Source organism: Tauraco erythrolophus, unplaced genomic scaffold (genome assembly GCF_009769465.1).
Source record: "Tauraco erythrolophus isolate bTauEry1 unplaced genomic scaffold, bTauEry1.pri scaffold_71_arrow_ctg1, whole genome shotgun sequence".
NCBI classification, from domain to species: Eukaryota; Metazoa; Chordata; class Aves; order Musophagiformes; family Musophagidae; genus Tauraco; species Tauraco erythrolophus.
Window position 1 is genome coordinate 31,588 of NW_028238638.1, and position 25,863 is coordinate 57,450.

Here is a 25,863-nt window from a genome sequence, read left to right on the forward strand (position 1 = left end):
CGGATTTTGCCGCCTGAATAAAAATAAAAGAAGAAAAAAGCCCAAAAAAAAATAACACCAAAAAAAAAAAAAAAAAGAGAGGGGGGAAAAAGAGGGAAAAACAACGATAAAAAGCAAATTATAACCCAGAGTTCAGCATCTTCCTGGCAGGAAAAAATTAACGTGCTAATGAGATGCAAGAAGCGAAGGGGCCGGTGGGGAAAGGGCGTGGGGGATTTTGGCCCTTCCCGGGATTTTTGGGGGGGGCTCGGCACCGCAGGGGGGACGCGGCGGCGGTTTCGGGGCCGAGGGGGGAGGGCAAGCAAGCGAACCCACTGCCTGGTGATTTGGTTTGAAAAGTCATTTATTTTTATTTTTCTTTTTTGGGTTTAATGCTCTTTTTTTGGGGGGTTGGGTTTTTTTTTAGCTTTTCTTTTACGGAAACGCAAATAGTTTTAGAGACGCTGGATAGAAACCGACACAAATTCAAGTCCATGTGAAATTTTCTCCTTTTTTTTTGGTCTTTTTTTTTTGTCCTTTTTTTTTTTATTATTATTATTATTATTATATATACTCTCTCCTGTCACGCGTAGGGGCGTCCGGTTTACAAGAAGCAGACGGGGCTGATTTTGATGCCGAATTCCTGGTCTGGAGCGCCGACGTCCATGGGAGCCAAATCGATGATGGGCAGGCGAGAGGTCTTCGTCGTCTTGTACTCGATGACTGTCTTGCCCACGTGCCGTGTGACTCTACGGGGGAGGTCAGGATCAGCCCCGTCCCCATAACACGTCCCCACCACCACCACCACCGTGCCCCCGGACCACTCACCGCGCAGCCGTCCTCGGTGACGCTGTAGGTGAAGCGGCTGTTGCCTTCGGCCCGGATCTCGATCTCATTGGCGCCTTGGAGGAGAAGGGCCTTCTTCAGGTTGCCGGTGTCTTGGTCCATGTAGGCGACGCTGTTCTTGCAGTAGTAGGTGATGTTCTGGGAGGCTTCGGTGGACATCAGGCGGAGGAAGGTCAGTTGGATGGCGACGTCGGCCGGGTTGGATCCCTCACCGCCGTACTCGAACTGCCGGAGAAGAGGCGTTAGGCACCGCGGAGCTGGTTGTCCATCCCGGTTGTGCCCCCCATCATGGTCTCCCATGCTCACCTGGAAGCCGTCGCTCATCGTCTCGCCGAACCAGATGTGTCTTCTCCTTGGGGTTCTTGCTGAGGTACCAGTTCTTCTGGGCGATGTCAGCCTGGGTGGGGTAGACGCACGTCTCGCCCGTCTCCATGTTACAGTAGACCTTGATGGCGTCCAGGTTGCAGCCTTGGTTGGGGTCGATCCAGTATTCGCCTGTGGGGCAGAGGGAGGGGGTCAGGGAGCTGGGAGGGAGGCGGGTGGCCACGACGGTTGGATGGAGGCTGGAGGTGAGGAGCAGCCATGGGGGATGGACGGATGGAGGGATAGGTGAGGGGCAGCCATGAGAGGTGGAGGACGAAGGGATGGAGGATGGAGGTGAGGAACAGGTAGGAGGGATCTGGGGTGGTGGAGAGTGGAGTTGAGCAACAGCCATGAGGATCAGAGGATGGAGGTGAGGAGCAGCTGTGAAGAATGGAGGATGAAGGGATGGATGAAGGACGGAGGTTAGAAGCAGGTAAGAGGGTTTGGGGTGAGGAGCAGCCAAGAGAGATGGAGGAAGGAGGTGAGGAGCAGGTAGGAGGTGGTGAAGCATGAAGTTGAGCAACAGTCATGAGGACAGAGGATGGAGTGTGAGGAGCAGCTGTGAAGAATGGAGGATGAAGGGATGGATGGAGGATGGAGGTGAGGAGCAGGTAAGAAGGTTGGAGGTGAGGAGCAGCCATGAGAGACAGGGTGGAAGGTGAGGATCAACCAGGGGGGATGGAGAAAGGATGGAGGTGAGGAGCAGGTAGAGGGGACAGAGGGACAGAGGTGAGAGCATCCCAGAGGGACGCGGGGACCGGCGGGGACACTGACCGCTCTTCCAGTCTCCATGGCACATCTTCAGGTCGCGGCAGGTACGGGCAGGGTTTTTGCGGGTACCCTCAGGGCTGCGGATGTTCTCGATCTGCTGGCTCAGGCTCTTGAGGGTGGTGTCCACCTCCAGGTCCCGGTCACGCATCACATTGGCATCATCGGCGCGATAGTAGCGGCCGCCGTCGTGAGCCTTCTCCTGGGGCGGCTGGGGCAGGAAGCTGAAGTCGAAGCCGCCGCTGGGGGGGCCGGGAGGACCAGGGGGGCCGGGTGGGCCGGGGGGACCCTGGGGAGGAGGAGGAGGATGGTGAGCAGGAGATGAAGGCGGGTGGGTGGCTCCAGGCAGGCGGCAGCAGAGGGACCGATACGTACGACGGGGCCGACGTCACCGGTGCGACCGCGGGGGCCGGGGGGGCCGATGGGGCCGGGCAGCCCGTTGAGACCGTCTTTGCCGGCAGCACCAGCGGAGCCGGGAGGACCCTGTGGGACAGGAGAAGGGGTGAGCGTGGCCGTCTCGCCCACGCAGAGTCATCCCCTCCATCCACGAGAAAACCCAACGGCATCGGAGACCCTCTGCCCCCGCTCCCCCGGCGATGCTCCAGCCCAGGCTGGAGATTGTGGCTCCACCGAGGACTTACTCTTGGACCGGCGGGACCAGAAGCACCAGAAGGACCTTGTCACCAGGAGAGCCCTGTGCAAAGTGAGGAAGAAGAAGGAGCCCCATCAGCATCTTGCTCTGCTCCCAGGATGCAGGGCAGCACCCGGGGCCACCGTCACCCCATGGGACTTACTGGAGGACCAGGTGGACCCTGGAGACCGGAGAAGCCTCTGTGACCCTTCATGCCTCTGTCACCCTGTTCACCGGTTTCACCTTTGTCACCACGAGGACCTTGTGGACCCTGGAGGAAGAGGAGGAGGAGGAGGAAGATGTGTTTAGTGGGGTCCAGACCAGCTGCTGCCCCTGTGCCCACGGGGATGCCGAAGCACCGAGGAGGATGGAGGACAACATCAACTTACAGCAGGACCACGAGCACCAGCAGGACCAGGGGGGCCAGCGGGACCTGGGGACCCTGGGGGGGAGAGAAGGGGACAGGTTAGAGTATCCTCCACCTTCTGCTCCCCCCACCCCAGCCAGGACCAGCCGCGGGTTGGCAGGATGGATTGTTGCTCCGTGAGCTCCGGGTGAGCTCCGGGACTGGGGAGGGTGCAATGGGTGGTGGAGGGGAGCCCACACCGGCAGAGCATCACTTACAGTCTCACCACGATCTCCGTGTTTGCCAGCAGGACCGACAGGACCGGGGGCACCAGGGGCACCGGGAGCACCAGGGGGGCCAGCGGGGCCGGTCTCACCACGGTCACCCTGTGAGGAGGAGGAGGAGGAGGAAGAAGAGGAGAGATCAGGTCTGTACGGGCCAGCAGAGCCCCCTCCCACCACCGTCCCCACCCCACTCACCTTGGGACCAGCAGCACCATCGCGACCGGGAGCACCTTCAGCACCGGGAGCACCCTACGGAGGAGCAAAGACCCCCCCTCGTTAGTGCAGGCGGGGGCTAACGAGGGCCTGGACGGCACCATCTCCGTTCTCCGCACCACCCTGCGCCGACCACGCCAGCACCCATGGGTGCCATGAGTTGGCAAGTCCTCAGCGCAGCAGACCCAAGGCCGACATCTGGGGGGCGGGTCTGTGCCCCCCACCCCGACACCGACGGTTGCCCACGGCTGCTCACCTCACGTCCAGCTTCACCGGGGGGTCCAGCCAGGCCGGGGGGCCCATGGGGCCAGGAGGGCCACGCTCACCGGGAGAACCAGAGGGACCTTGTTTGCCGGGTTCACCCTGCGGAGTGGAGACGATGGGGGGGTGTCAGGCACCAGCTGGCATCTCCCCCCACCGAGGCTGCAGCCATGGGGGTGAGTCGGACCCTGGCGGGGGTCTCAGCATCATGTAACCCCCCCGAAGTACTCACAGAGGGGCCGGGCAGCCCAGGGAAGCCCCTCTCTCCTCTCTGTCCAGGGAGACCGACGACACCGCGCTGGCCGGCGATACCTTGGGGTCCGGGGGTGCCGGGAGCGCCCTGGGGGGGACAACCGGCACCTCAGGGTGGAGGTGGAGGCGGCGGGGGGGCCATCCTCTACACGGAGGGGACAGCCGAGGGATGCCAAGCTGGGGGTGCAGGGTGCTGCCAGCCCCGCACCCCCGGCTCGGCAGAGGGGGTCCGATGGGGGGTGACTTACGATGGGGCCGTCAGCGCCAGGAGAGCCCTTCTCGCCAGGGGGGCCGGGGGGGCCAGCGGGGCCAGGCTCACCGGGGCGGCCAGCGGGGCCAGTTTCACCACGGGGACCTTTGCCACCTTCCTTCCCGCTGGGGCCGGGAGGACCGGGGAGACCGATGTTCCCCTGGGTGGGTGGGGGGGGGGAAGGCGATGCCGTCAGCCTGGGATCCCCCAGCTGCCAGCTGAAGGGCAGCCAGGGGTGTCCCAGTGCCAAGTGGGACAGGGCGGCCACGCGGAGCTGGCTGGATGGGCGCCCAGCACCTCCCGTCCCGCTTTCCCCCCCGCCACCAGCACCCACCCCCCACCCGGGGTACTCACGAGGGACCGGGGGGACCGACTCTTCCAGCAGCACCAGGGAAACCAGTAGCACCCTGGAAAGGGAGAAAAGTTGGGAGTCACCAGGGATCCGATCCAGGTGCCACCTGCCCTCGTCGCGGAGCGGGGCCAGGGACGATCCCCTGGGTGGGGGTCACTGCAGGGTTGGTGGCCAGGAGGAAAGTGTCCACCCAGGGGGGAGTTGGGGCTGATTTGGGGAGGGGGGTAAAGGCACCGCCCCCCACCCCCCCCTTTTCCCCTTTGCTCCATCCCCCCCCGTGCGGGATGAAGCTGCCCCAGGTGCATGCTGACCTCAGAGACGGGGAGGGGGGGACATGCAGTGGGGCGCAGTGGGGACCCGAGCCACCCTGGGGGTGTGTTTGCCCCCCCCACCATGAGACTGGTACTTACAGGGGGTCCAGCGCTACCGCGAGCACCTTTGGGACCAGGAGCACCAACAGCACCTGTGGAGGAGGAAGAGGAGGAAGAGGAGGAGGAGAAAGGGGTGAGCTGCGCTGTGGGGCTGGACCCCGAGCGGGTGGGGGGTGATGGGGGGGTAACTTACGGCGGGGCCAGGAGCACCAGTGGGGCCAGCAGGGCCGGGGGGGCCGGCATCACCCTTGGCTCCGGCATCACCGGTTTCACCTTTAGCACCAGGCTGGCCATCGGCACCCTGCGGAGAGCGGAGCGGGGTGAGCGGGGAGGGGGGACAGAATCAGCCCGAGGGGGCAGGATCAGGCCCTCGGAATAGGGTGGAGAGAGACCATCGCACTTACAGGGGGGCCAGCAAATCCAGCAGGACCGGGAGGGCCAGGCTCACCACGGTCACCCTACGGAGAGATGGCGAGAGGGGGAGTCATGTCGGGTGGGGGACAGGGGACCCTCATGGGTGGCCACCGAGGGGTGATGACAGCCACCCAGGTGGGGGGACACTCACGGGAGCACCACGGGCACCAGTGGGACCGGCAGGACCAGGAGGACCGGCTTCACCCTGGAAAAGGGGAGGAAAAGCAAAAAAAAAAAGAAGGTCAAAGCTGGGCGGGGGTGGTGGTGGGTGCGGGGACACATCCGTCCCCGGTGCAGTGTCTGGCTTGGGGGGGGGGGGACAGTCCTACCTTGTCACCGGGAGCACCAGCAGGGCCGGGGGGGCCGATGGGGCCGGTCAGACCTCGGAGACCGTCTTTGCCAGGAGCACCATCAGCACCTTTGGGACCGGGGTCGCCCTGGGAGAGGAAGATGATGGTGGGTTACTTGCGCAGGTCCCCTCCAGGAGGGTCACCCCCTCTTTCCTCTCCTGCTTCTTCATCCCACTCAGGAGAGGCTGAGACCATCCTCCTCCTCCCAGGCTCTGGAGGAAGAGCCGGGTTCAGCTCCCAGCTGGCACGGAGAGATTGTCCCAAGGGCCACACTCGGGTGGGGACCAAGGTGGCACCAGGCGTCCCCTCACCTGGGGGCTGCTGCCCACTGGCCTTCGCTTTGGGGGCACATCCAGCCCCAAGGGGACGATGGGGGAGGCACAGGGATGGCCGGGAGCTGAGGACCAAGGGGTAACATTGGGATTTTGGGGGGACACGCACTCTGTCACCCTTGGCGCCTGGCAGGCCGGCAGCACCACGTTCTCCGGGCATTCCCTGCAGACCGGGGGGCCCCTGGTTTCCGGGGGCACCAGGAGCACCAGCATCACCCTGGGCAAGAGAGACAGAAAACGGATGTTAGCCAGAACCCAGGGCTTCCCCAACATGGCAACGTCCTTTCTGGCTTCAGCCGCCGCACGGGAGCCCATCCCAGGGGTCCAACCCAGGAAAAGGGGGTGAAGCCAAACCCACCCCCACCCCCCTTTACATCTGCACCCCAAGAGCCACCAGCTTTGGACGGTCACTCATCACCCATCACCACCCATCACCACCCATCACCGAGATCTCACACCTACCTTAGCACCGTCGTTACCGGGAGCACCGTTAGCACCACGAGGACCTTGGGGACCGGGGGGGCCTTGGACACCACGTTCACCAGGGAAACCTCTCTCGCCCTGGAAGGGGGAGGCAGGAGGGGGGGCCGAGGCCGTCAGGGGAGTGGTGGGCACCGGGGGGGTGCCAAGAGCTGGCCAGGGAGCGAGGGGGTTCCACTTACCCTGGCACCGGCGGGACCGGGGGCACCAGCATCTCCAGGGACACCCTGTGGGAGGGAGAGGGTGCAGAGTCAGGGTGGGAAGGGGTGACAGGTGGAAAAGTCCCTGGGATGCCCCCAGGCGTGGGGAGGGAGTGGGGGGAGGGTCCCAGAGTCCTGGGCGGCCAGGACAGGGCTGGGGTCTCTGCTGCCCCCAGGGAGGGGGCTACACGGAGCACGTTGCTTTGGGATGCACTGAGGGGGACCCCATCAGCAGCCCCCAGCCCAGCTGGGAGAGGGACGATGGCGAGGGGATGGGGATGGTGCCATGGTGTAGCCATGCTCGCCCACACTCACCTGCTCACCAGGCTTGCCAGCCTCAGGGGGGGCCAGCGGGGCCCGGCAGACCCTGGGGAGGAAGAAGAGGAACGATGAGACGTTGTGGAGGCGGGTGACCAAAGGGGATGTCACATCATGCCCACCTTCCCAAGGGAAGGGGTCCCTCACCTGGAAGCCAGGAGCACCGGCGGGACCTTGTTCACCTCTTTCTCCAGCGGGACCCGGGGGAGAGGGGATGAGGGTGAGGGGGGGGCAGTTGGCTCCCGAGCCCCTTCTCCGGTGGCCGAGTGTGGCCGTGGGTGGCCACGGGCTTGTCGATACTCACGGTAGGGCCGGGGGACCTTGGGCACCAGCTTCACCGTCTTTGCCAGCAGCACCCTGCCGAAGAGGGAGAGGAGGGTGCTCAGAGCGCAGCCCCCACCCGCCGTCCACCGATGCCCCGTGGGACTCTGTACCCCCCCCCCAAAGCGTGGGGCTGGACGTAGCCACAGCATCCTTCGAAGGACGGGAGAAGCCACCGCGAGCTGCCTGTGGCCACGTCACCTCCTGCTTGTCCCAACTCCAAAGCCACTGGCAACCACCAGGCTGGAGCTCGGCCACCAGGACCTGCTGCCATCCTCAGCCACGGAGCCGGCCCCGGGCCCACCCCGGTGTCCCACGTCCCACCCCAGCCCCATGCCACGGGGAAGCTCCCGGCCACGCTGGCCACGCTCCGGCGAATACTTACAACAGCGCCAGGGGGACCGGGAGCACCTCTCTCGCCGGGTTTGCCAGGCTCACCCTAAAAGCAAGAGATGGGATGAGACCCACGACGGCACCGTGACGCCGATGGGCACCAGCCCGCGGGCACAGAGGCACCCAGGGGGACACACGTCCCCTGAGCCACCCTCCTGGGGTGCCGGTGCCACCGGAGCCATGTGCCCACCCGCAGCCCGGGTGTCGGGTGCTGGCAGCGGGTGGGAAACCCCCGTGGACCGCGGCTCCTGCATCTGCCCGGCAGCAGCATCTCCAGCCCCCCCGGGGGGTGCAGCTCTCGTCCCACTCACCGCAGCACCTTTGGGACCAGGGAAACCCATCACACCAGCTTGACCTCTGGCTCCGGGGGGGCCGGGGGGGCCGGGGCGGCCGTCTTGACCAGCGGGACCCTGTTATGGGGGCAGTGAGCGCCCCGTTAGCCAAGGCAGCGGCAAGATGGGGGGGGGGGGCATCAGCGGGTACAACTTACGGGGGGGCCAGTCTTGCCATCGGACCGGGGCTCCCAGGGCTTCCAGTCAGACCCTGCAAGGGAGTGCAAGGTGGGTTGGGGGCTCAGAGCTCCCCAGGGATGCTCTGGCAAGGCGAGCATCCTGGAAAGTGGCTTCTCTGCTGGCATCCGTCCTTGGAGCAGGGCTGGCGGCACGGTGGCCATGCTGCCATGGCTCCTGGTAGCCACCCTGCTGCCATGCCCACCATCCCACCATGTCACCTTGGCACCGGGGAGGCCGGGTTCCCCGGGACGTCCAGCTTCACCAGGAGATCCTTTGGGGCCAACGGGGCCGGGGGAGCCACGCTCGCCAGGGGGACCCTGCAGAGTGGGGGGAGAGGGGAGGGGGTCACTCCAGCTGCAGGACGGCAGCCAGGGATGGGGACCGGAGCTGGTCCACAGAGCTGTGCCACCAGAGCCAGCCTGGCTGGCTGAGGACATGGCTTTGTCACCCGGACAGGCAGGGGGAGACGTGGGCACCTACTTGGGACCAGCGATGCCATCAGCGCCAGGGAAACCGCGGCTGCCAGGAGCACCCTGCGAGGGACGGGACGGTCAGTGCTGAGACATGGGGGGACTCTGGGGAGTTTGAGGGTGCAGGGGAGGGATGTGCCAATGGGGACGTGTGCCGGGACGCTCCACCGGAGACCTCAGTGGGATGTCGGAATGGCTGGGGATGGCACCACAGCGAGTGCCTGTCCTCGAGCACCCATGAGGCTCAGCGCCGGATGCTGGGAGACAGGAGGAGGACAAGGACGGGGACAGGGACATGGCAGGGGTGGGACAGGGTCTGCTCCTACTCACGCGTTCGCCAGCGGGGCCGGGAAGGCCAGCGGGACCGGCTCACCGCGAGCTCCTCTCTTGCCTCCCGGCTGGGCCGGGGGGACCTTGGACACCAGCAGGACCCTGGGGGAGGAGGTGGAGGGCTGAGCACCCACAGGGTGTGCGGGAGCCAGGAGGACTGAGCCCCCAAGGAGACATTGGGGGGTCACTTACGGGTTCGCCTTTGGCACCAGTGTCTCCCTTGTTGCCTGGAGCACCGGGTTCACCCTGGAGAGGAAAGGAGAGAAGAGGGAAAAGCCAGTGAACACCAAATGGATGAGCAAAGGGGGCCCTGAGCCACATCCCCGGTCCCACAGCAGGAGGGGGGGATGCTCAGCATCTGCCAGCCCCCAGCACCATCCTGCTCTCGCCAGAGGAGGCATCTCCAGGCAGGACGGCAGCTTGTTGGAGGAGGAGAAGGGATCCAACCCTGAGAGGAGGAGGATGGAGATGTCCGGGGATACTCACGCTGTTACCCTTGGGACCGGGGGCACCGCTGGGACCCTGGGGTCCGGAGGGACCACGGGCACCGGGGAAGCCAGGAGCGCCAGCAATGCCAGGAGCACCCTAGGAGAGGCAGAGGAGGGGGTGAGGGAGCAGTAGGGACCCTCATCCCAGAGCCAGGCCAGAGGGAGACGGACACTCACAGTTGCGCCCTTGGCACCAGGTTGACCATCAGCACCAGGGTTGCCCTGTGGAGAGAAAGAGGAGGAGGAGGATGGTTATACCAGGGCTGGCAGAACATGAGGCCGAAGGGCAAGGAGCCGTCGAATGCCACTTACAGCAGGACCAGCAGCGCCAGCAGGGCCGGGGGGTCCGGGCTCACCGCGGGCACCCTGGGGACCTTCGCTACCACGAGCACCTTGGGGACCGGTTTCACCCTGGGGAGGAAGAAAATGGAGGAGGAAGAGCCGTGAGCACGAGGGCTGCCCTGAACCCTCGACGTGGCTGATTTCCCCCCCCATCCACAGCTCCTTTGCCATGGAGGCAAAGCCGGCAGCGGTGCCCATGGGACTTGGCTGGGGATGTCCCAGCAGCCCTGAGCCCATGGCACTTCGGGTTTCCTCATTTTTGGGCCACATGGGGACCCCATTCGATGCTCAGTCCTTCCTTCCCACCACCCATATTCCCAGTTTCCACCAGTTTCTGGGGAGATGGTCAGGCAGGTCCTACCTTTGCACCGGCAGCACCGGGGAAGCCGGGGGGACCAGCGGGGCCAGTTGGACCCTGGAAAGGGGAGAGGACACACATCAGACAAGGGACCCCACCTCGCATGTCTGACACGAGGAGTTTTCCGGGTAGTGGAGCTTTGGCCCCCGGCCAGGATTTCCCAGGATCTCTCTGGAGAAGCCGTAGCTGAGGCCGGGTGCTGGTTGGGAGTGGGTTTAGGGATTACTTACAGGAGGACCGGCAGCCGGGAGCACCATCGTTACCACGAGCACCCTGTGGGAAAAGAGATCCCTCTTAGCGATGCCAGTGGCAGGAGGGGTGGCCCCCAGCACCCCTCCCCAGGGCAGGGGGTGCTCAGTCCTCCCCAGACCAGATACTCACAGCGGGGCCAGACGGGCCAGGACGACCTCTCTCGCCGGGAAGCCCACGAGGACCCTGGGAGGGGAGAGGACACGTTTGGGTCACCACAAGAGACACTTTCTCCTTTCGGGGCCTCCCCCATCCCTGTGCCCCCCCACCTCCTGCCCGCAGTGACATTTCCAGGGGATTAAACCCCCCCACCCCATTCCCTGGAGCATCCCTGGGGAAGCATCCCGAGGACGCCATCGAGGACACGTCTCACCCCCCACATCCGTTTCGGCGGGGTCTCCGCCGTGGTCCCCGGGGCCTCCAGCACTCACCATCTGCCCAGGAGCACCATTCTCTCCGGGGCTGCCGGGCTCACCCTAGAAGAAAGGAGAAGGGTGAGGGACCCACTCCGGAGCGAGGGGAGCAGCTGAGACCTTACTGGGAGAGGGGGGGGGGTGACACCACTGCTCCTCACCTTGGGACCAGGGGACCTGGCTCACCCTTGGCACCATCCAGACCACTGAAGCCCTGGGGAGCAGAGGAGAGAAAGGCAAGGTGTGGGGGTGGTCAGGTCAACTCCAGTCCAAGTTGGGGTCCCCCTTCCCCTAAATCTTGCAGACACAGCCGGAGGGACTCACCCTGTGCCCCTTCATGCCTGGCAGACCGGCAGTTCCTGGGAGACCACGAGCACCTATGAAAAAAGGGAGGGGAGGTGATGGAGATGCTCAGGGTGGGGGGGCTGACCCCACACCCCCTTATCCCTGTCCCCAGGGCAGGGGGGCAGGTGGCTGGTGTCATATCCTTGCTTTGCCACCGGGCAGGTCACGGTGGGGTGTCCCCTCCTGTGCCCCCCAAGGATGGCACCTTGGTGGAGGGCATCTCACCTGGGGACCGGGAGGACCGCGCTCTCCGGGACGGCCGGGCTTTCCAGCTTCACCCTAAGGAGAAGGACACCTGGTTAGTGGCATGTCTCCAGGCCAGGTGGCTCTGGGTTTGTGGGGATTGGCAGGGCCACCAACCCCCAAACTGGAATGGGGTGGGGGGAGACCCCATCCTGAGGCCACTTACGTCATCTCCGTTCTTGCCAGGGGGACGGCTGGACCACGGGGACCCATGGGACCCTAGGAGAGATGCAAGGAAGGGATGAGGGTGCTGTGGGTGACGGCTGTCCCCTGTCACCCACTGCAGCACCGGGATCCACGCAGCCTCATTCCCATAGCCCTAGCCGGGATGCCCCGGAGCGGGGCCAGCGTGGCCACGGCTGGGGCTGGGACCGGGCAGCCTCATCCCCATCCCTGCAGGACATTAGGCTGGTGGCAAGACCACAGAAGCACCGGGCTCTCCGGGTTCACCAGGGGGACCTTGGAAACCTTGAGGACCCTGTGGGTTGAGGGGGGAAAAAAGGGGGAAAAAAAAAAAAAGGGAAAAAACAGGTTAGAAAATGAGAAGAAGATTGGGCCTGAGAACCCTCTGGCGATGGCAGCCCCCCCACACCCCGTACGGTGGCACGAGGACGTGCGTCCCCACGTGTTTCCGTTGCCATCGGGAAGGGTGGGATGCCCTGTCCTGCCCTCGCCCCGTCCCATCCCACCCAGCTGCCGTCACCCCAAGGGGCCCTTGGGACCTGCGTGTCCCCAAACCAAGAGGGGAGGGAGGGGGAGATACTCACGGGAGCGCCAGGGGGGCCGGGGAGACCACGGGGACCGGCTGGGCCCTAGGAAGGAGAACGGGAAGTGGTGAAGAACAGCTGCTGTGCCCATCCCTGTCACCATCACCAACCATTCCCAGTCCCCACTGCTGTCCCCATGGACACCTCCATCCCATCGCTGTCCCCATACCACCCTGTCCTTGTCCCTGTCACCAACCATTCCCTGTCCCTGTCCCCATCCCTGTCCCCATTGCCCCTCCATCCCTGTCCACACTGCTACACCATTGCCACCCATCCTTCTCCCCATCACCACCCATTCCCTGTCCCCATTGCCACCCAATCACCACCCCATCCCAGTCCCCATTCCTGTCTCCATCATCACTCCATCCCTGCATGCACAACTATACCATTGCCACCCGATCACCATCCCATCCCTGTCCCCACTGCCACCACATCCCTGTCCCCATTGCCATCCCATCCTTGTCTCCATTCCCACCCCATCACCACCCAGTCCCTGTCCCTATCCCTGTCCCCATTGCTACCCCATTGCCGCCCTATCCCTGTCCCCACTGCCACCACATTCCTGTCCCCATAGCCAAACCATCCCCACCCATTCCCTGTCCCATTCCAACCCCATCCCCACCCAATCCCTATCCCCATCCCATCCCCACTCATTCCTGTCCCCATTGCCTCCAGGTCACCACCCCATCCCTGTCCCCATCCCTGTCCCCATTGCCACTGGGTCAGCCCCATCCCTGTCCCCATTGCCCCAGGATGTCCCTCCCCATCCCTCCCACCTCCCATCACTCCACAGCACCCTCAGCACCGCCACACAGGAAATGCTCCCAGTACCTTGCCTGGCTTCACCCCCCCACCTGTGTCCCCTGGTGTCCCCCCACCCCGGGGGACCCATGCCCCCCAGTGCTCACCATGGGGCCAGGCACGGCCATCCCACCAGCTTTCTCGTCGTAGCCATAAGACATTTGAGGAGCGAAGTTCTGCGGGCAGGAGGGAGAGGGGGGGATAAGCGGAGTGCAGGCACCCTTGTGGGGGTCTGCACCACCGGGGACCCCCCCGTACTCACTCCGCCGAGGCCTGGAGGACCTGGAGGGCCTGGGGGTCCCGGGAGGCCAGGCTGTCCAGGGATGCCATCTCTGCCAGGGGGGCCGGGGAGTCCCTGCGAGAGAGAGGAGGAGGGTGAGCCCCAGCAGGGTGAGGGTCTTGGCAGGGCGGGAGAGGGATCTGTGGGGGTCATACCCACCCTGTCTCCTTTGGGGCGGTGTCACCCTTAGGACCCTGTCGGGAGAGACGAAACGGGTGGTTAGAAAAGGTGTTTGCCAAAAATTGAGGGGGGGGATGTCAGGGGGGCTTGGGGGGGACCCTTACCTCTACTCCAGCGCTTTCTGGGTAGACAGGGGAGGCTGCGGGAGAAAGGACGGGGGTCAGGGGAGCCGGGCGTCACCCACCACGCCCCCGACCCCGCACCCACCCCACAGCCCCGCCCCCCAGGGGACGGGCACCAGCCCACACCGGGATGAGGAACCGGGGGGGCGAGCAAAGTGGGGGTGCGGGATGAGACGGTACCGTCGGTGTCGGGACAGATGGGGCAGCACTCCCCGAAGGGGATCTCGGCGTTGGGGCAGTCGGAGGTGTCCTCGCAGATCACCTCGTCGCAGAGGATGTTGCCGCTGTCGCAGACGCAGATCTGGCACGGTTCGGGCTTCCAGACATCCTTGTCGCTGTACGTTAAGCCATCCTGGACGCAGCTTCCAGTCTGAACTGGGAGGGAAGGGCGGGGGGAAGCGTCAGGGTGCGCCCCCCCCCGCCCCTAAACCATGGCCCTTCTCCTTCCCCTCCATCCCCTCCTTCATCCCCCCTCTCGCGTTTCTCCCTTCATCTGTTTCTCATCAACCCATCGCGGTGACACGGGAAAAGCACCACAATAAACTCTTCCCACATACGCTGGAATTTTTAAACAAAAAAAAAACCCTCCAGCCGCTTGCTACGTCCCGCGGCGGATGGGGCCAAGGCAAATACCCCCGCGGCGGGCAGGGGGCTCACGGGGGCAAGCGGTGCAGGCTGGCACCGGGGCATGGGGACCGGAATGGGGATGGGGATGGGGATGGGGATGGGGATGGAGGGGATGGGGATGGGATGAGGATGGGATGGGATGGGATGGAGGAGCCGGAGGGGGGGCTTGGCCCCAGTGTTGAGACTGAAATTAGATCCAGGCGGCTGCGGGACGGGGCTGGATGGGGCCAGATGGGGCTGGGAATGGGAATCCGGAGGCTGGAGGCAGGCGGGGGCTGGCGGACGGGAGGGGAGGGGAGGGCGGGGTGCCAGGGCCCCGGGGCGGGGGGGGTGTCTCTGGGAAGGGGGAGCAAGGGGATGGCCTGGCCTGGGGTGTGTATTGTGGCCCCCCTCCTAAAAAAGGCAAAAGGCGAAATGCAAAAGGCAGAATGGATATCGTCAAACGCAAAATGAAAAATAATGAAAAATAATTTTTAAAAATTAAAAAGCATTAAAAAGTACACCGCCCCCCCTAAATGAGAAAATGGGGCAAAACGCAACGGGGACCCCAGACCTGGCTCCGTCCCAGGGCCCCCGGGTCCCCATGGCTGCGGGCAGCCCAGCGGGGTGCAGGGGGGGACGCGGCGGTGGGGAGAGGGGTGCTGGGGGGGGGGGTACCCGGCCGTGCCCCGTCCCCGCCGCAGCCCGTGGGGAGGCTGTGGGGCAGCGTCCCCGTCCCGGGTGGCCGAGGGGGCCGTCTGGCCCAGCCCGACTTTACGGGCTGCCGAAACATTTTCCTTATGAATCATCCGAGACTTCTCTAATTCTTTCCTGATGGCTTTCGCAGATCTCCCCCCTTCTCCCCTCCTCTCCCCCCTTCTCCACTCTCTCCCTTGCTCTTTTCCCCCTTTTCCTTCCTCCTCCTCATCCTCCTCCTCCTCCCCTTCCCCACTGCCTCCTCCTAGCCCTCCCCTCCCTCCCCCGCTCTTGGCACTGTCCCCATCCCTCCACACCAGCTTAGACCCCACTCAAACCCCCTTCACCCCCAAAATCCCCCACCCACCCTTAACTTTTTCCCTCCCTTTTTTTTTTTCCTTCCCCCTCCCTAATTAATTTCCCCTAAATATCATATTTTTCCCCCTTTCTCCACCACCCAACCACCTCTTTACCTTCCCTAATAGGACCGAAGCATCAAGATGCCACCCAGACCCTGGCACCAACCCAGACCCCCTCACCACCCCACCCCGCGTCCCACCGGCGGTGAGGACCATCGGAGGACCATGGACCGATGGCGGCTACTTACTGTCTTCTTCTCCTTGCCCGTGGGTGAGTAGTACAGTCGCTGCTATCAACAGCAGTAACCGAGAATCCACAAAGCTAACATGTCTAAATATTAGACATGTAGACTCTTTGGGTCTTCTTGTGGTCTTAGGTTGGGGTCATACGGGCCGATCCGACTCTGGAACTCCAATCCAGACCCCAGCAGAAACTTCCTACTGCCCTTGCCCTATCCTTCGCCTCCCCTTATATACACGTGCGCCGGGCCCGAAGAGGTGGGACACGGCGCATGCAGGGAATTTTGGACGGCCCCTCGGCCATCAGCAGCACCCAGCGAGTCGGGGGCACCCCAACACCCCCCACCCCCCGCTTCCATCGCCCCCCCCCCTCGTCCATCCGTTTGTGTACACGCATACACCGACAGCGGACACGCGTGTCGTCCCGCTGAGGGGCTGGGAGGGGTGGGGGTGGGGATGGGATGGGGGTTTGGGGGGGATGTGTGGGGTTTTTTGGGGGGTTTGGGGGGGATTTGCATATGCTGAGGTGGTCGGGGGGCTGGATGCGCTGGGCAGGGTGGGGACAGGCGATGTGGCACGTGGCGCTTCAGGACCCCAGTGCCACGCGACGCTGGGTTGTCGCGCTGGGGGGTCGGGGGTCTCCTGCCTGCAACCCCCGACCCTCCCACCTATCCCCTGCACCCGGAGCTCCCCAACACCCCCCACCTCCCCCTAAAGACCCTGGTGCCCAAACCCTTCCAGCACCATGCAAAGGTCAAGGCCATCCAGAGCACCCACCCCGAAACCACAGACACCCCCCAAAACACCCCAAAAAACACTCCTTTTATTTTTTATTTTTTTCCCCCCTTTCTTTCCATCTTTTCCCTTTCTTTCCCCCAGCCCTCTCCCTCCCCGACGTCCCGCTCCCCTCTCTCCCCACCCTGGCACTCCTCCACCACCGTTTCCACATTTGCAGGAGCCACGTTGGTTGGAAAAAAGCAAAAGCTCCTGGACAATAATCCACGACTACCGTGCAATTTGGGGAGGGTGTAATTACATGCCAAAAAAAAAATAAGACGTATTTACCAGGGCCGGGGCGGCCGCCTGGAGGCTCCGGGATGGAGTGGGGGAGGGGGAAGGAGCCCCATAAAAGTAATTGTGCCCCTGAGAGGGGGTCACCCCCTCTTTTCAGGGGTGATTTTTTAGGGAAAGAGGGAGAAATGGGACTGGGGCTTGTTGGGATGGGGGGGAGCAAAGAGCTGGGTGCAAGCCCTCGCAACCTCTGCTCGCAGCCCCCCTCCCTCGCTGAGGACTTGCAGGCTCAGCACTGGGAGCACTGGGAGCACTGGGCTTCGCTGCAGCGGGAAACCACGTTGGAGTGGGAGCTCCCACCAAGATCCTTCTTTTTTTTTTTTTTTTTTTTTTCAGGAAAAGCTAAATCAATACAATTTAACAATGAAAAAAACGGGGGGGGGGGGAGAGACACCGTCGATAGAGCAAAAATTAAAAAACCAAACTGCTTCGCGCCGGTGACCTCTCCAGGGCTTTTTTTTTTTTTTTTTTTTAGGTTTTGTTTTTTTTTTTTTTTAGGTTTTGTTTTTTTTTTTTAGATATTTAATTTCTTTTTTTTTTTTTTAAGATATTTAATTTCTTTTTCCAGCCTGCAATGAAACGCAAAGCAAAAAAAAAACCCCAGCCCGGGAGGAGCTGTCGGCGCACACGCACACGCGTGCACACGCATGCAGCCGAGAACACGCGTGCGCGCGCGGGGGAGCAGCTGTATCCATGCAGCCGAGGACACGTTGCAGGCGAAGGCTCCTCCAATCCCTCCTCGGCCACTCGAAAACCTCTGGCCAGGCTCCAGCCTGAAGATGTGTCTTTAATTTTTGGAGGATGACAGAAAAGAAAGAATGTCATTGGGTTTTTTTTTTTTTTTAGGTTTTTTTTTTCTTAAGTTTTTTTTTTTTAAGGGTTTTTTTTTCTTTTATATATGCATGGAGAGGGAGGGGAAAAAAAAAAGAAGGAAAAAGAAGGAAAAAGGAGGGGGGGGGACGGGACGATGCCACTCATCAGCCCCGGCGCCCGCCCCAGGAATGCAGGAGGGTTCGGTGCAAGGGTTGGGGGCTGGGAGGGGAAAGGGAAGAAATCCCACTTTCTTTTTAAATAAATAAATATATAAATAATAATGTAATTTTTTTTTTTTTTTTTTTTAAAAAAAAAAGCCTGGAAAAGTTATTAGGATCCTCGGAAGCATAATGGGAGGTGCCAAGTGTAGGCCTGGGCCAGCTCCTGTGGGTGCGGGCTAGGGGATGCCCGGGGTGGTGGGTCCTGCCCGGCGTGGTGGGACCCTCCTGGGACCCTCCTGCTCCTCGGAGATGTTGGGCCAGGGCGGGTTGTCCCCCACAGCCACCTCCTGCCAGCCCCAGCCTTTTAGGATGGGGGGTTCTCTGACACCCTTTCCTGCACCCTCCGGACTGGTTTCACTGGTGTCGACTGGCCCTGCAGCTGGTGGGGTGGGAACCCCCCAAAATCTCACTGATTGCCCCTAAAAATCAGCAATCGCCCCAAAAACTCAGTGATCACCCAAAATACTCCGTAATCACCCAAAAAACTCAGTAGTCACCCCAAAACCTCAGTAGTCACCCCCAAAAAGGTGGTGGATACCCCAAAAGTCAATGATCTCATCCAAGGCAGGGATTACCCCATGGGACCGGGGAGGGGGGAATAAGGGCAGGGGAGGGCAGCCAGGCCCCCCCTCACCCTCTGGCCGCCCCCATCCCATTTAGGTAGGACCTACTGAAACCCCGAGCTGCTGGGCGGGGGGCTGGGGGGGGAGGGGGCTGGGGGTTGTTTGCCTGCAGAGGAGCTGGAGCAGACGCCGGCATCTGGTGTGAGTTAACTCCCCTCGGCAGCAGACACATGGATCGGATTAATTCCCAGTTTTTTCTCTCCTCCCCCCCCCACCTTTTTTTTCTCCCCCCTTCCCCCATTCTCCACTCGGCAGCACCAGGATCCAGCCCCACACTGGGGGGATCCCCCCCCAACCTGTTCCTCCCCCCCATTCTGCACCCCCAGCTCCGGTCCCATCAGTCCCCATCGGTCCCCCCACTGTGTGCCCCCTCTCCCCAGCTCAGTAGCTGGTGGGGTCCGGTGGCAGCTGGTGGCACGCAGGTGTTTGACCCCACGGAGAGGTCTGACCCCACTGCAGGACCCTCCCCAGACCCCAACTCTGCTCCCAAGGGACCCAGGTGTCCCCAAACCCAGCTGTGACCCAACACCCCAACACCAAAAAGCCCCTTTAGGGGGAGGAGGGGGAGGAGGGGGAGGATTTCCCCATCACCCCACCATGCTTGAACCCAAACACCCCATTTTTCCCCAAACTCCTCGTTTGAACCCCAAACACCTCGTTCGAACCCCAAAACACCCCGTTTGTACCCAAAACTCCTTGTTTGAACCCCAAACACCTCGTTTGAACCCCAAACACCCCCTCGAACCCCAAAGACCCCACTCCCCCTTTTTCACCGCCCTCCCACCTCCATGGGGACGTGGTGGGAGCCGAGTGCCTCAGTTTCCCCTGGCCGCAGCCCGCAGCCCGGCACCGCCCCGGCTATTCCTGGTGGCCACCCAGCCCTCGGCACCCTCAATTGTGGCAACCCGGGCAAACACCCCGTAATCACGGGCACCGGCTGCCCCGGCTATTTCCAGCCGCTCGGAGAGGGGGGGGCAAATGGTTTAATTGCCCTTCAGGCTGCCAAGGCCACGCCGCTGCTCGGCGGGGGCACCGGCTGCTGGGGGGGGCCGGAATGGGACGTTCGTGTCCCCATGGAGGGTGACGTGGGGACCCCCAGCTTGAAGAGGGGGACGTGGAGCGGACAAACACGTCCCACTCGGCAGTGTGGGGGTTCTGCTGTGTGGGATGGGACCGGGAAGGCGATTGGGGTTTTGGATTTGCCCCCTCCCAGGGCTGGGTCCCTCCTGGGGGGCTCATCACACACCATCTGCACCCCCAAATCCCAGGTGCCTCCTGGGGGACTCATCCCACCCCATCTGCGCCCCCAAATCCAGGGATGGGTCCCTTCTGGGGGGCTCATCCCACTCCATCTGTACCCCTAAACCCCAGGGTCCAGGTGTCTCCTGGTGGGCTCATCCCACCCCATCTGCACCCCCAAATCCCAGGGCTGGATCCCTCCCAGGGGGCTCATCCCACTCCATCTGCATCCCCAAATTCCAGGTGCCTCCTGGGGGGCTCATCCCACCCCATCTGCACCCCCAAATCCAGGGATGGGTCCCTCCTGGGGGGCTCATCCCACCCCATCTGCATCTCCAAATCCCAGGGCTGGGGTCCGGAGCGGAGCTGGGGATGGAGATGGACGACCCCCAGGATCAGGGGGGCTTTGGGGGGGCTGGGGGTTTTTGGGGGGGTTCGCAGGCAGGGAGCCGCAGCCCAGCCCGGGCCCCCGCCGCCAGGGCTCGCCGAGCCGTGATGGAAACTCTGAGGGCCGAGCTCCACACCGAACATTTTCCGTTGCCAGTTCCCTTCTCGCTCTATTTTTTTTTAAATTCTTTTTTTTTTCCCCCTTTTTCTCCTTTTCGGTTTCATTGAAGAATTCGCTGCTCCTGCCCACGGCTCCCCCCCAACCCCCCAGGACAGCCTGGGGATGGGAGATGCTCCCCAGACCTGTCCCAGCTGCACCCTGGGACTGGGAGGGATTCGAGGGGGGGGAAAGGGGGTGACCCTCGGCACCCCACCTCCCCACAGCCCCCCAAGTCCCTTTTTGGGGGGATCCCCATCCCTCTTATCACTGCACCCCCCAGGAAAAGCATCCCCAGGGGCTGCTGGGTCCATTTTCCCTGGGGACAAGGACAGGGACGGGGACGGGAACAGGGATGGGGATAGGGATGGGGACGGGGTGTCGGGGGCTCCCCACACTCCCGGCCGGCACCGGAGCCTGGCTGGGATTTCTCCCGGTGCGGCTCCTCCGAGTGAGCTCATCCACCGCGGGCTGGGCGGGTGCCCGGGGCCTGGCTGCGACGGTGGCTCCGGTGCCACGTGGCCGGGACGTGGGGCTGCCGGCACCCACCTCGCACCCTCCGCCACCCTCGGCATGTGGGGGGCACCCTGGGGTGCCCATAATGTTTTGGGAGGGGGGTTGCGAAGACCCAGGAGCCCCCCAAGAGGGATGGGGGAGGCCCGGCATTCATGGGGCTGAAGGTTGGATGGTTTTGGGGGGACAGAGCTGTGGGATGTCCCCACTGGCAGGAGGGATGGCAGGTCTCTGGTTCCCAAAGGACATCGGGCATGTCTGGCACCAAGACCCCCGTCGCTGATGGTTCTGGGGGTGGGGGGGAGCTCATTCCCAGTGTGGAGTCAGGCACTGGTTGAGGCTGTTGGGTTGAGGTTGGGGCTGTTGGGTTGTTGGGTTGGGGTTGATGGGCTGGGGTTGGAGTTGTTGGGGTTGTTGGGGTTGGGGTTATTGGGATGGTGGTTGAGGCTGTTGGGTCAAGCTTGTTGGGCTGAGGTTATCGAGCTGGGGTAGTCAGGTGGTTGAGGTTGGGGGTTGGTGGGTTGGTGGGGGGCTGGTGGGGTGTGGTTGGGTGCTTTATCTCATTGGAGCGATGCAGTTCAGATTTGGGGCTGGGGTCCTCCAGCCGTACAGGCAGGAGGTGCAACGGTGGAGAATGGACGGAAGGAGGGGCAAACAGCTGGGCAGGTGGGGTGGGGACAGTGGGTGTCCCCAGGAGGTGCCAGGACATCAGCATTCTGAGGTCCCGCAGCCCAGGGGGTCCCCCAACCCTCTACTCCCCGCCCCAGCCCCACTCATGGGCACTCCCCTCTCCAGGACGGTGCTAGAGGTGCTGGGGGGTCCCCAAAGCTGGGGGTCCTGAAGTACAGGGGGGAGGCCTGGCCCGGCTGCGGGGGCAGGATCCGTCCGCCCCCCGCGGAAGGCCGGGCTCAGGCCGGGGTCGGTGCCCCCAGCCCGCTCCCCCCAGCCCTGCCGCCCCCACACGAGTCCCTCCAGCTGGCGTCGGCCCGAGCAGCACCGATGCTCCAGCCGAGCCTCGGCTCTTCCTCCTCCTCCTCCTCCCCCCACCCAACCCCATGTCAGCACCTTCCTCCCAACCCCTCCCTCCCTGCTCTCCCCAGTTCATCCCAGTTCCCTGCCCGGGGATCAGGATGGACAAGGAGGGGTTAACTCTTCCCTCACAGCCTGCTGCCCCCCATGGGCCCCCCCGTCCTGTCCTGTCCGTCCCCTCCCCAAGGTGTCCCTTCCTGCCGTGTCGCCCACCCCCACGGTGTCCCCCCAACCCCCACAGTGTCTTCCCCACTCCAGTGTCCCCCCACCTCCATAATGTGTCCCCACACCCCAGTGTCCCCCATCCCTACAGTGTCCCCCCCATTCCCATCGTGTCCCCGCATCCCCACTGCCCCCCCCCCATCCCCCGGCCCCCCCGTCCCTCCCCGCCACGTCCCATCTCCAGCCGCCGGGGCCGGGCCCGGCCGTTTTGGCAGCAGGATCCGGCCATCGTGGAAATATAGAGGGGGGTCATGGGGGGGGGGAAGAGGGGGGGGAAGGGAAGGGGTGTGGTCGTCTCGTGTGGGCGGGGCCTGCGCGGGAGGGGGCGGGGCCACCCGACAAAAGTATTTCAAAGGGACGAAAAATGGGGCAAGGCCAAAAAAAGTAAAAAAAAGTACTTCCCCTCCCCCCAAAAAACCCCCGCCGCCGGCCCCGTCCCGTCCCTGCCCATGCACACGTGTGCAGCCGCCTGGGAGGGGAAACTGAGGCACGGCGGGGTGCGAGGGGCCGCGGCCGAGCCCACGGAATCCCCGTCCAGTGCCACGTCCCGGGCTGAGCCCAGCGCCGCGATCCCCCCGCTTTGGTGCGGACCCCCGGGAGAGGCAGCAGTGGGGGTGCCAGGAGGGTGCCCCCACCCCAGCCCACCCACCACGGCCCCGCACCACGAGCCCTAACTGGACCAGACGTGTCCCCACATGGGGACGGGGGTGACGGCCGGTGGGGACCCGGCGAGCGGCTCCGGTGCCCGGCACATTCCCTTGGCCCGCAGCGAGCGGTGCCTCCTCCCTTGGCGGGGCGGCTGCTGACGGCCTTCACACCCCGCACCCCCCCCGAAAGTGGGGGCAGGCGCAGGCGATGCCCTTGGCTCCCACCCCACCGCTGACACGTCTCCGGCACAGCCTCCACGTCGGCAGGCAGAGGGGGGGCCCGGCGGCTGTGCCAGCAGCGGGGAGGGGGCCCAGGGAGGGTCCCCCAGCCCCCAGACTGGGCTGGTCGCCACCCTGCTCACCCCTGGGCAGGGGGCTGCACAGGGCCCACCCGCCCGGGCATCACCCCAAGGTGCTGGCAGGAGCCTGGACAGGGCTGGGGATGTGCCACGCTGTGCCAAGGGCTGGGATGTGCCATGATGTGCCATGGGCATGGCTGGGATGTGCCACACTGTGCCACAGACAGGGCTGAATGTGCCTCGTGGTGCCATGGGCAGGGCTGGGATGTGCCACACTGTGCCATGGGCTGGGCTGGGATGTGCCACGGGCAGGGCTGGGATGTGCCATGCTGTGCCACAGACAGGGCTGAATGTGCCCTGTGATGCCACAGGCTGGAATGTGCCCCATGGTGCCATGGGCAAGGCTGGGATGTTCCCAGTGGTGCCATGGGCAGGACCAAGATCTGCCATGCTATGCCACGGGCTGGGGACATGCCCCATGGTGCCACAGGCTGTGATGTGCAACATAGTGCCATGGGCTGGGCTGGGATGTGTCCTGTGGTGTCATGGGCTGGGGACGTGCCCCATGGTGCCACAGGTAAGGCTGGGATTTGCCACATGGTGTCACAGGCTGGGATGTGCCCTGTGGTGCCAGGGCAGCCCTTGGGGACGCAGCGCGGGCAGCGCTGGGGCTGTACCCTGAGTCGTGCCATGGGCAGAGCCCACTCCCCTGCTCCATCTGCCTGGGCTGTGCCCATCCCCAGTGCCAGCACAGGATGGTGCCACCAGCTGCAGGGCAGGACACGCTGGGGCAGCCGGTCCTGGCTCTGCGGGTGCTGTTGGGTCCCCGACACAGGTCGGGACGAGATTAAAGAGCATCGCCCTCCCCTGCCCATGGGCACGGCGGGGAGCGGGTGTGTCCTGTGGGCACCGGCCGGGGATGTCAGGCCCTGCAAACCTGGGACATCACTGCTGGCCGAGGCACCCATAGGGTGGGGGGGGCAAACCAGTGGTGCCCTGCAGAAGGGAGGGGGGTTGGGGGAAGAGGGGGAATAAAAGGAGTTTGCGGTAAAACCGAGGGCGGATTTTTGCTTTTCGGGTCTGATGATGCCACGTGGTTAAATGTCCCCCTTGGCCAGGACGCTGCTGCCCGTCTGTCGTCCACCATCCCTCCATCCGTCCATCCCTCCATCCATCCTACTGCATGTCCATTCCTTTTTTTATTTATTCCTCTCTCCGTCCCTCCCCCCATGCCCACGCACTCTTCCTCCCTCCCTCTCTCTGCTCCATCCGTCCCCTCTCCTCCATCGGTGCCTCCACCACCGGCTCCATCCATCCCCTCCATCACCCTCTCTCCACAGCCACCCCCCCCACCTTGCCCCGCTCACACCTCCCCCGGGGCCCCCATCACCCCAGCCCTGCCTCCGGCAGCACCCTGGGTGCTTCCAGCTGGAACAGCCCCCAGCTCCCGTCCCAGTTTGCTGCCAGCAGCCGGTTGGGCACTGACCCGGGCTGAGCTCCCCGAGCGTTCACCCTGCCAGGCTGGGGGGGATGGGGACGGTCCCACAGTGCACCCACTGAAGCCCCTGCTGCCATGTGGGGATTCTCTGATGTCTAATAGGGGCTTGAGCACCCATGGCCCCCCTAGTCCTCCAGCCTCAAATCTCGTGTCCCATGGGCCACGGAGCGTGTCTGACTGGGAAAGCCAGTGTCTCTGCTCCCAAGAGCTTCCCAGTCGGAGCCGCGGGGGCAGCTGGAGCCACTGCCATGTCCTGGATCTCCCTGGAGACCATGGCAGGTGACGATGGTGGGACACTGCTGCTCCTCCGTGCTGTCACTGGCCAGCCTGGGCCTGGCACAGGTGCCAGGTCCCCAGGTGTGCCACCGCCAGGCCCCGTGCCACACCAGGTCCTCGCTGCTCTTGGCGCTGGGGCTGGATCAGCTGAGCTGAGAGTGGAGAAAAGCATCTCCCAAAGCTCTGGGGCTTCTCTGGGAGTCCCCGGGGCAGTGGGGCGGGACAAGGGTCCCCATCCCCCCCTACCTGGGATGCTCCAGCACCACGGGGTCCCAGCGAGGGCCCCGATCCATTAGTGCACTCCCCTGGTGACATCCCAAAGGGACACAGGTCTGGGGGCAGGGGGGGTGTCATGTCTGTGACCCCCCCGGGCTGAGCGGGACATTTTGGTCTCGGTCACCGCAGGGCCTGGGGGAAGGGGATGAAGAGGGGCTGGGGGGTTGTGTATGCGAGCCCTGCACGTGCAGACCTGTGTGTGCAACTCCTGCACCTATAACCCCTGCACGTGCAACCCCTGCGCGTGCAAAACCTGTGTGTGCAACCTCGGCACATGCAACCCTTGTGCACGCAATCCCTGTGTGTGCAATCACTGTGCATGCAACTGCTGTGTGTGCAACCCCGACGTGTGCAACTCCACCACGTGCAACCCTTGTGCATGCAATCCCTGCATGTGCAACCCCTGTGCACGTAACCCCTGCGCGTGCAACCCCTGCGCGTGCAACCACTCTGTGTGCAAACCAGTGTGTGCAACCCCTGTGCCTGCACACGCGTGTGCCAGGCACCACCAGCCAGATTCACACGCCCGTGTCATGCCCGCGCACGCTCGAGGCTGCGCATGCAGCAGACCCCGCATGTGCCACCCCTTGCCATCTCCGTCGCCATGGGGGGCACCCAACGCCGGGGTCCATCCCCAGTGGCGGTGCCGGAGCCGATCGTGGCCGGTGCCGGGGGCTGGCGGTGCTGGGTGGGCCGTGCTGGCGGGTGGCGCGCGGTGTCCGGCTCCCAGCCCCGCCGGCCTCGTGCCAAATTCCTCCACCCCCACAGGAAGCCGTCGGCGCGCTCGGCGCTCGCTCTGCGCCAGGGCCAGGCCTGGCCGGAGGGACTCCGGAGCGAGAAAAAGGCTGGAGGAGAAAAACCAGGTCAGCCCCGAGCCGCCAGCGTCACCCTGGCAGGCGGCGGCCGGCTCCTTCGAGGAAGCGGGGCGAGGATCCGGCCCCGGTGACGTCCCCTCCGGCGCGCACGGCACGCGCCAGCCGAGCCCGCGCCTGGCCGCCGCTCGCTCGCTCGAGGAACTGTGCCGGCCCCGCGGCCGTGGCTGTGGGGTGAGCCCCGAACGGGGGCAT

At 64.0% G+C, this 25,863-nt stretch overlaps 1 protein-coding gene across 1 annotated transcript; it reads right to left on the reverse strand.

Annotated features, from left to right (window-relative positions):
* Positions 1 to 583: 583 nt before the first annotated feature.
* On the reverse strand, positions 584 to 25,863 carry COL1A1 (collagen type I alpha 1 chain). The gene is given in 60 exon segments (XM_086631012.1): positions 584 to 726; positions 804 to 1,050; positions 1,132 to 1,171; positions 1,173 to 1,320; positions 1,963 to 2,245; positions 2,332 to 2,439; positions 2,598 to 2,638; positions 2,641 to 2,650; positions 2,751 to 2,858; positions 2,977 to 3,029; positions 3,208 to 3,319; positions 3,413 to 3,466; positions 3,687 to 3,733; positions 3,736 to 3,793; positions 3,924 to 4,031; positions 4,192 to 4,353; positions 4,544 to 4,600; positions 4,956 to 5,008; positions 5,106 to 5,217; positions 5,321 to 5,374; positions 5,482 to 5,535; positions 5,660 to 5,767; positions 6,122 to 6,229; positions 6,475 to 6,573; positions 6,675 to 6,719; positions 7,008 to 7,032; positions 7,034 to 7,059; positions 7,158 to 7,224; positions 7,327 to 7,367; positions 7,717 to 7,770; positions 8,036 to 8,134; positions 8,215 to 8,234; positions 8,237 to 8,267; positions 8,455 to 8,553; positions 8,713 to 8,769; positions 9,037 to 9,138; positions 9,229 to 9,282; positions 9,523 to 9,621; positions 9,702 to 9,746; positions 9,837 to 9,935; positions 10,228 to 10,281; positions 10,455 to 10,467; positions 10,469 to 10,497; positions 10,606 to 10,659; positions 10,905 to 10,949; positions 11,038 to 11,100; positions 11,211 to 11,265; positions 11,458 to 11,510; positions 11,641 to 11,666; positions 11,669 to 11,693; positions 11,899 to 11,952; positions 12,242 to 12,286; positions 13,150 to 13,218; positions 13,305 to 13,397; positions 13,482 to 13,498; positions 13,501 to 13,516; positions 13,607 to 13,641; positions 13,805 to 13,999; positions 15,534 to 15,616; positions 25,685 to 25,863. Coding segments are annotated over 60 exon segments (4,533 nt in total).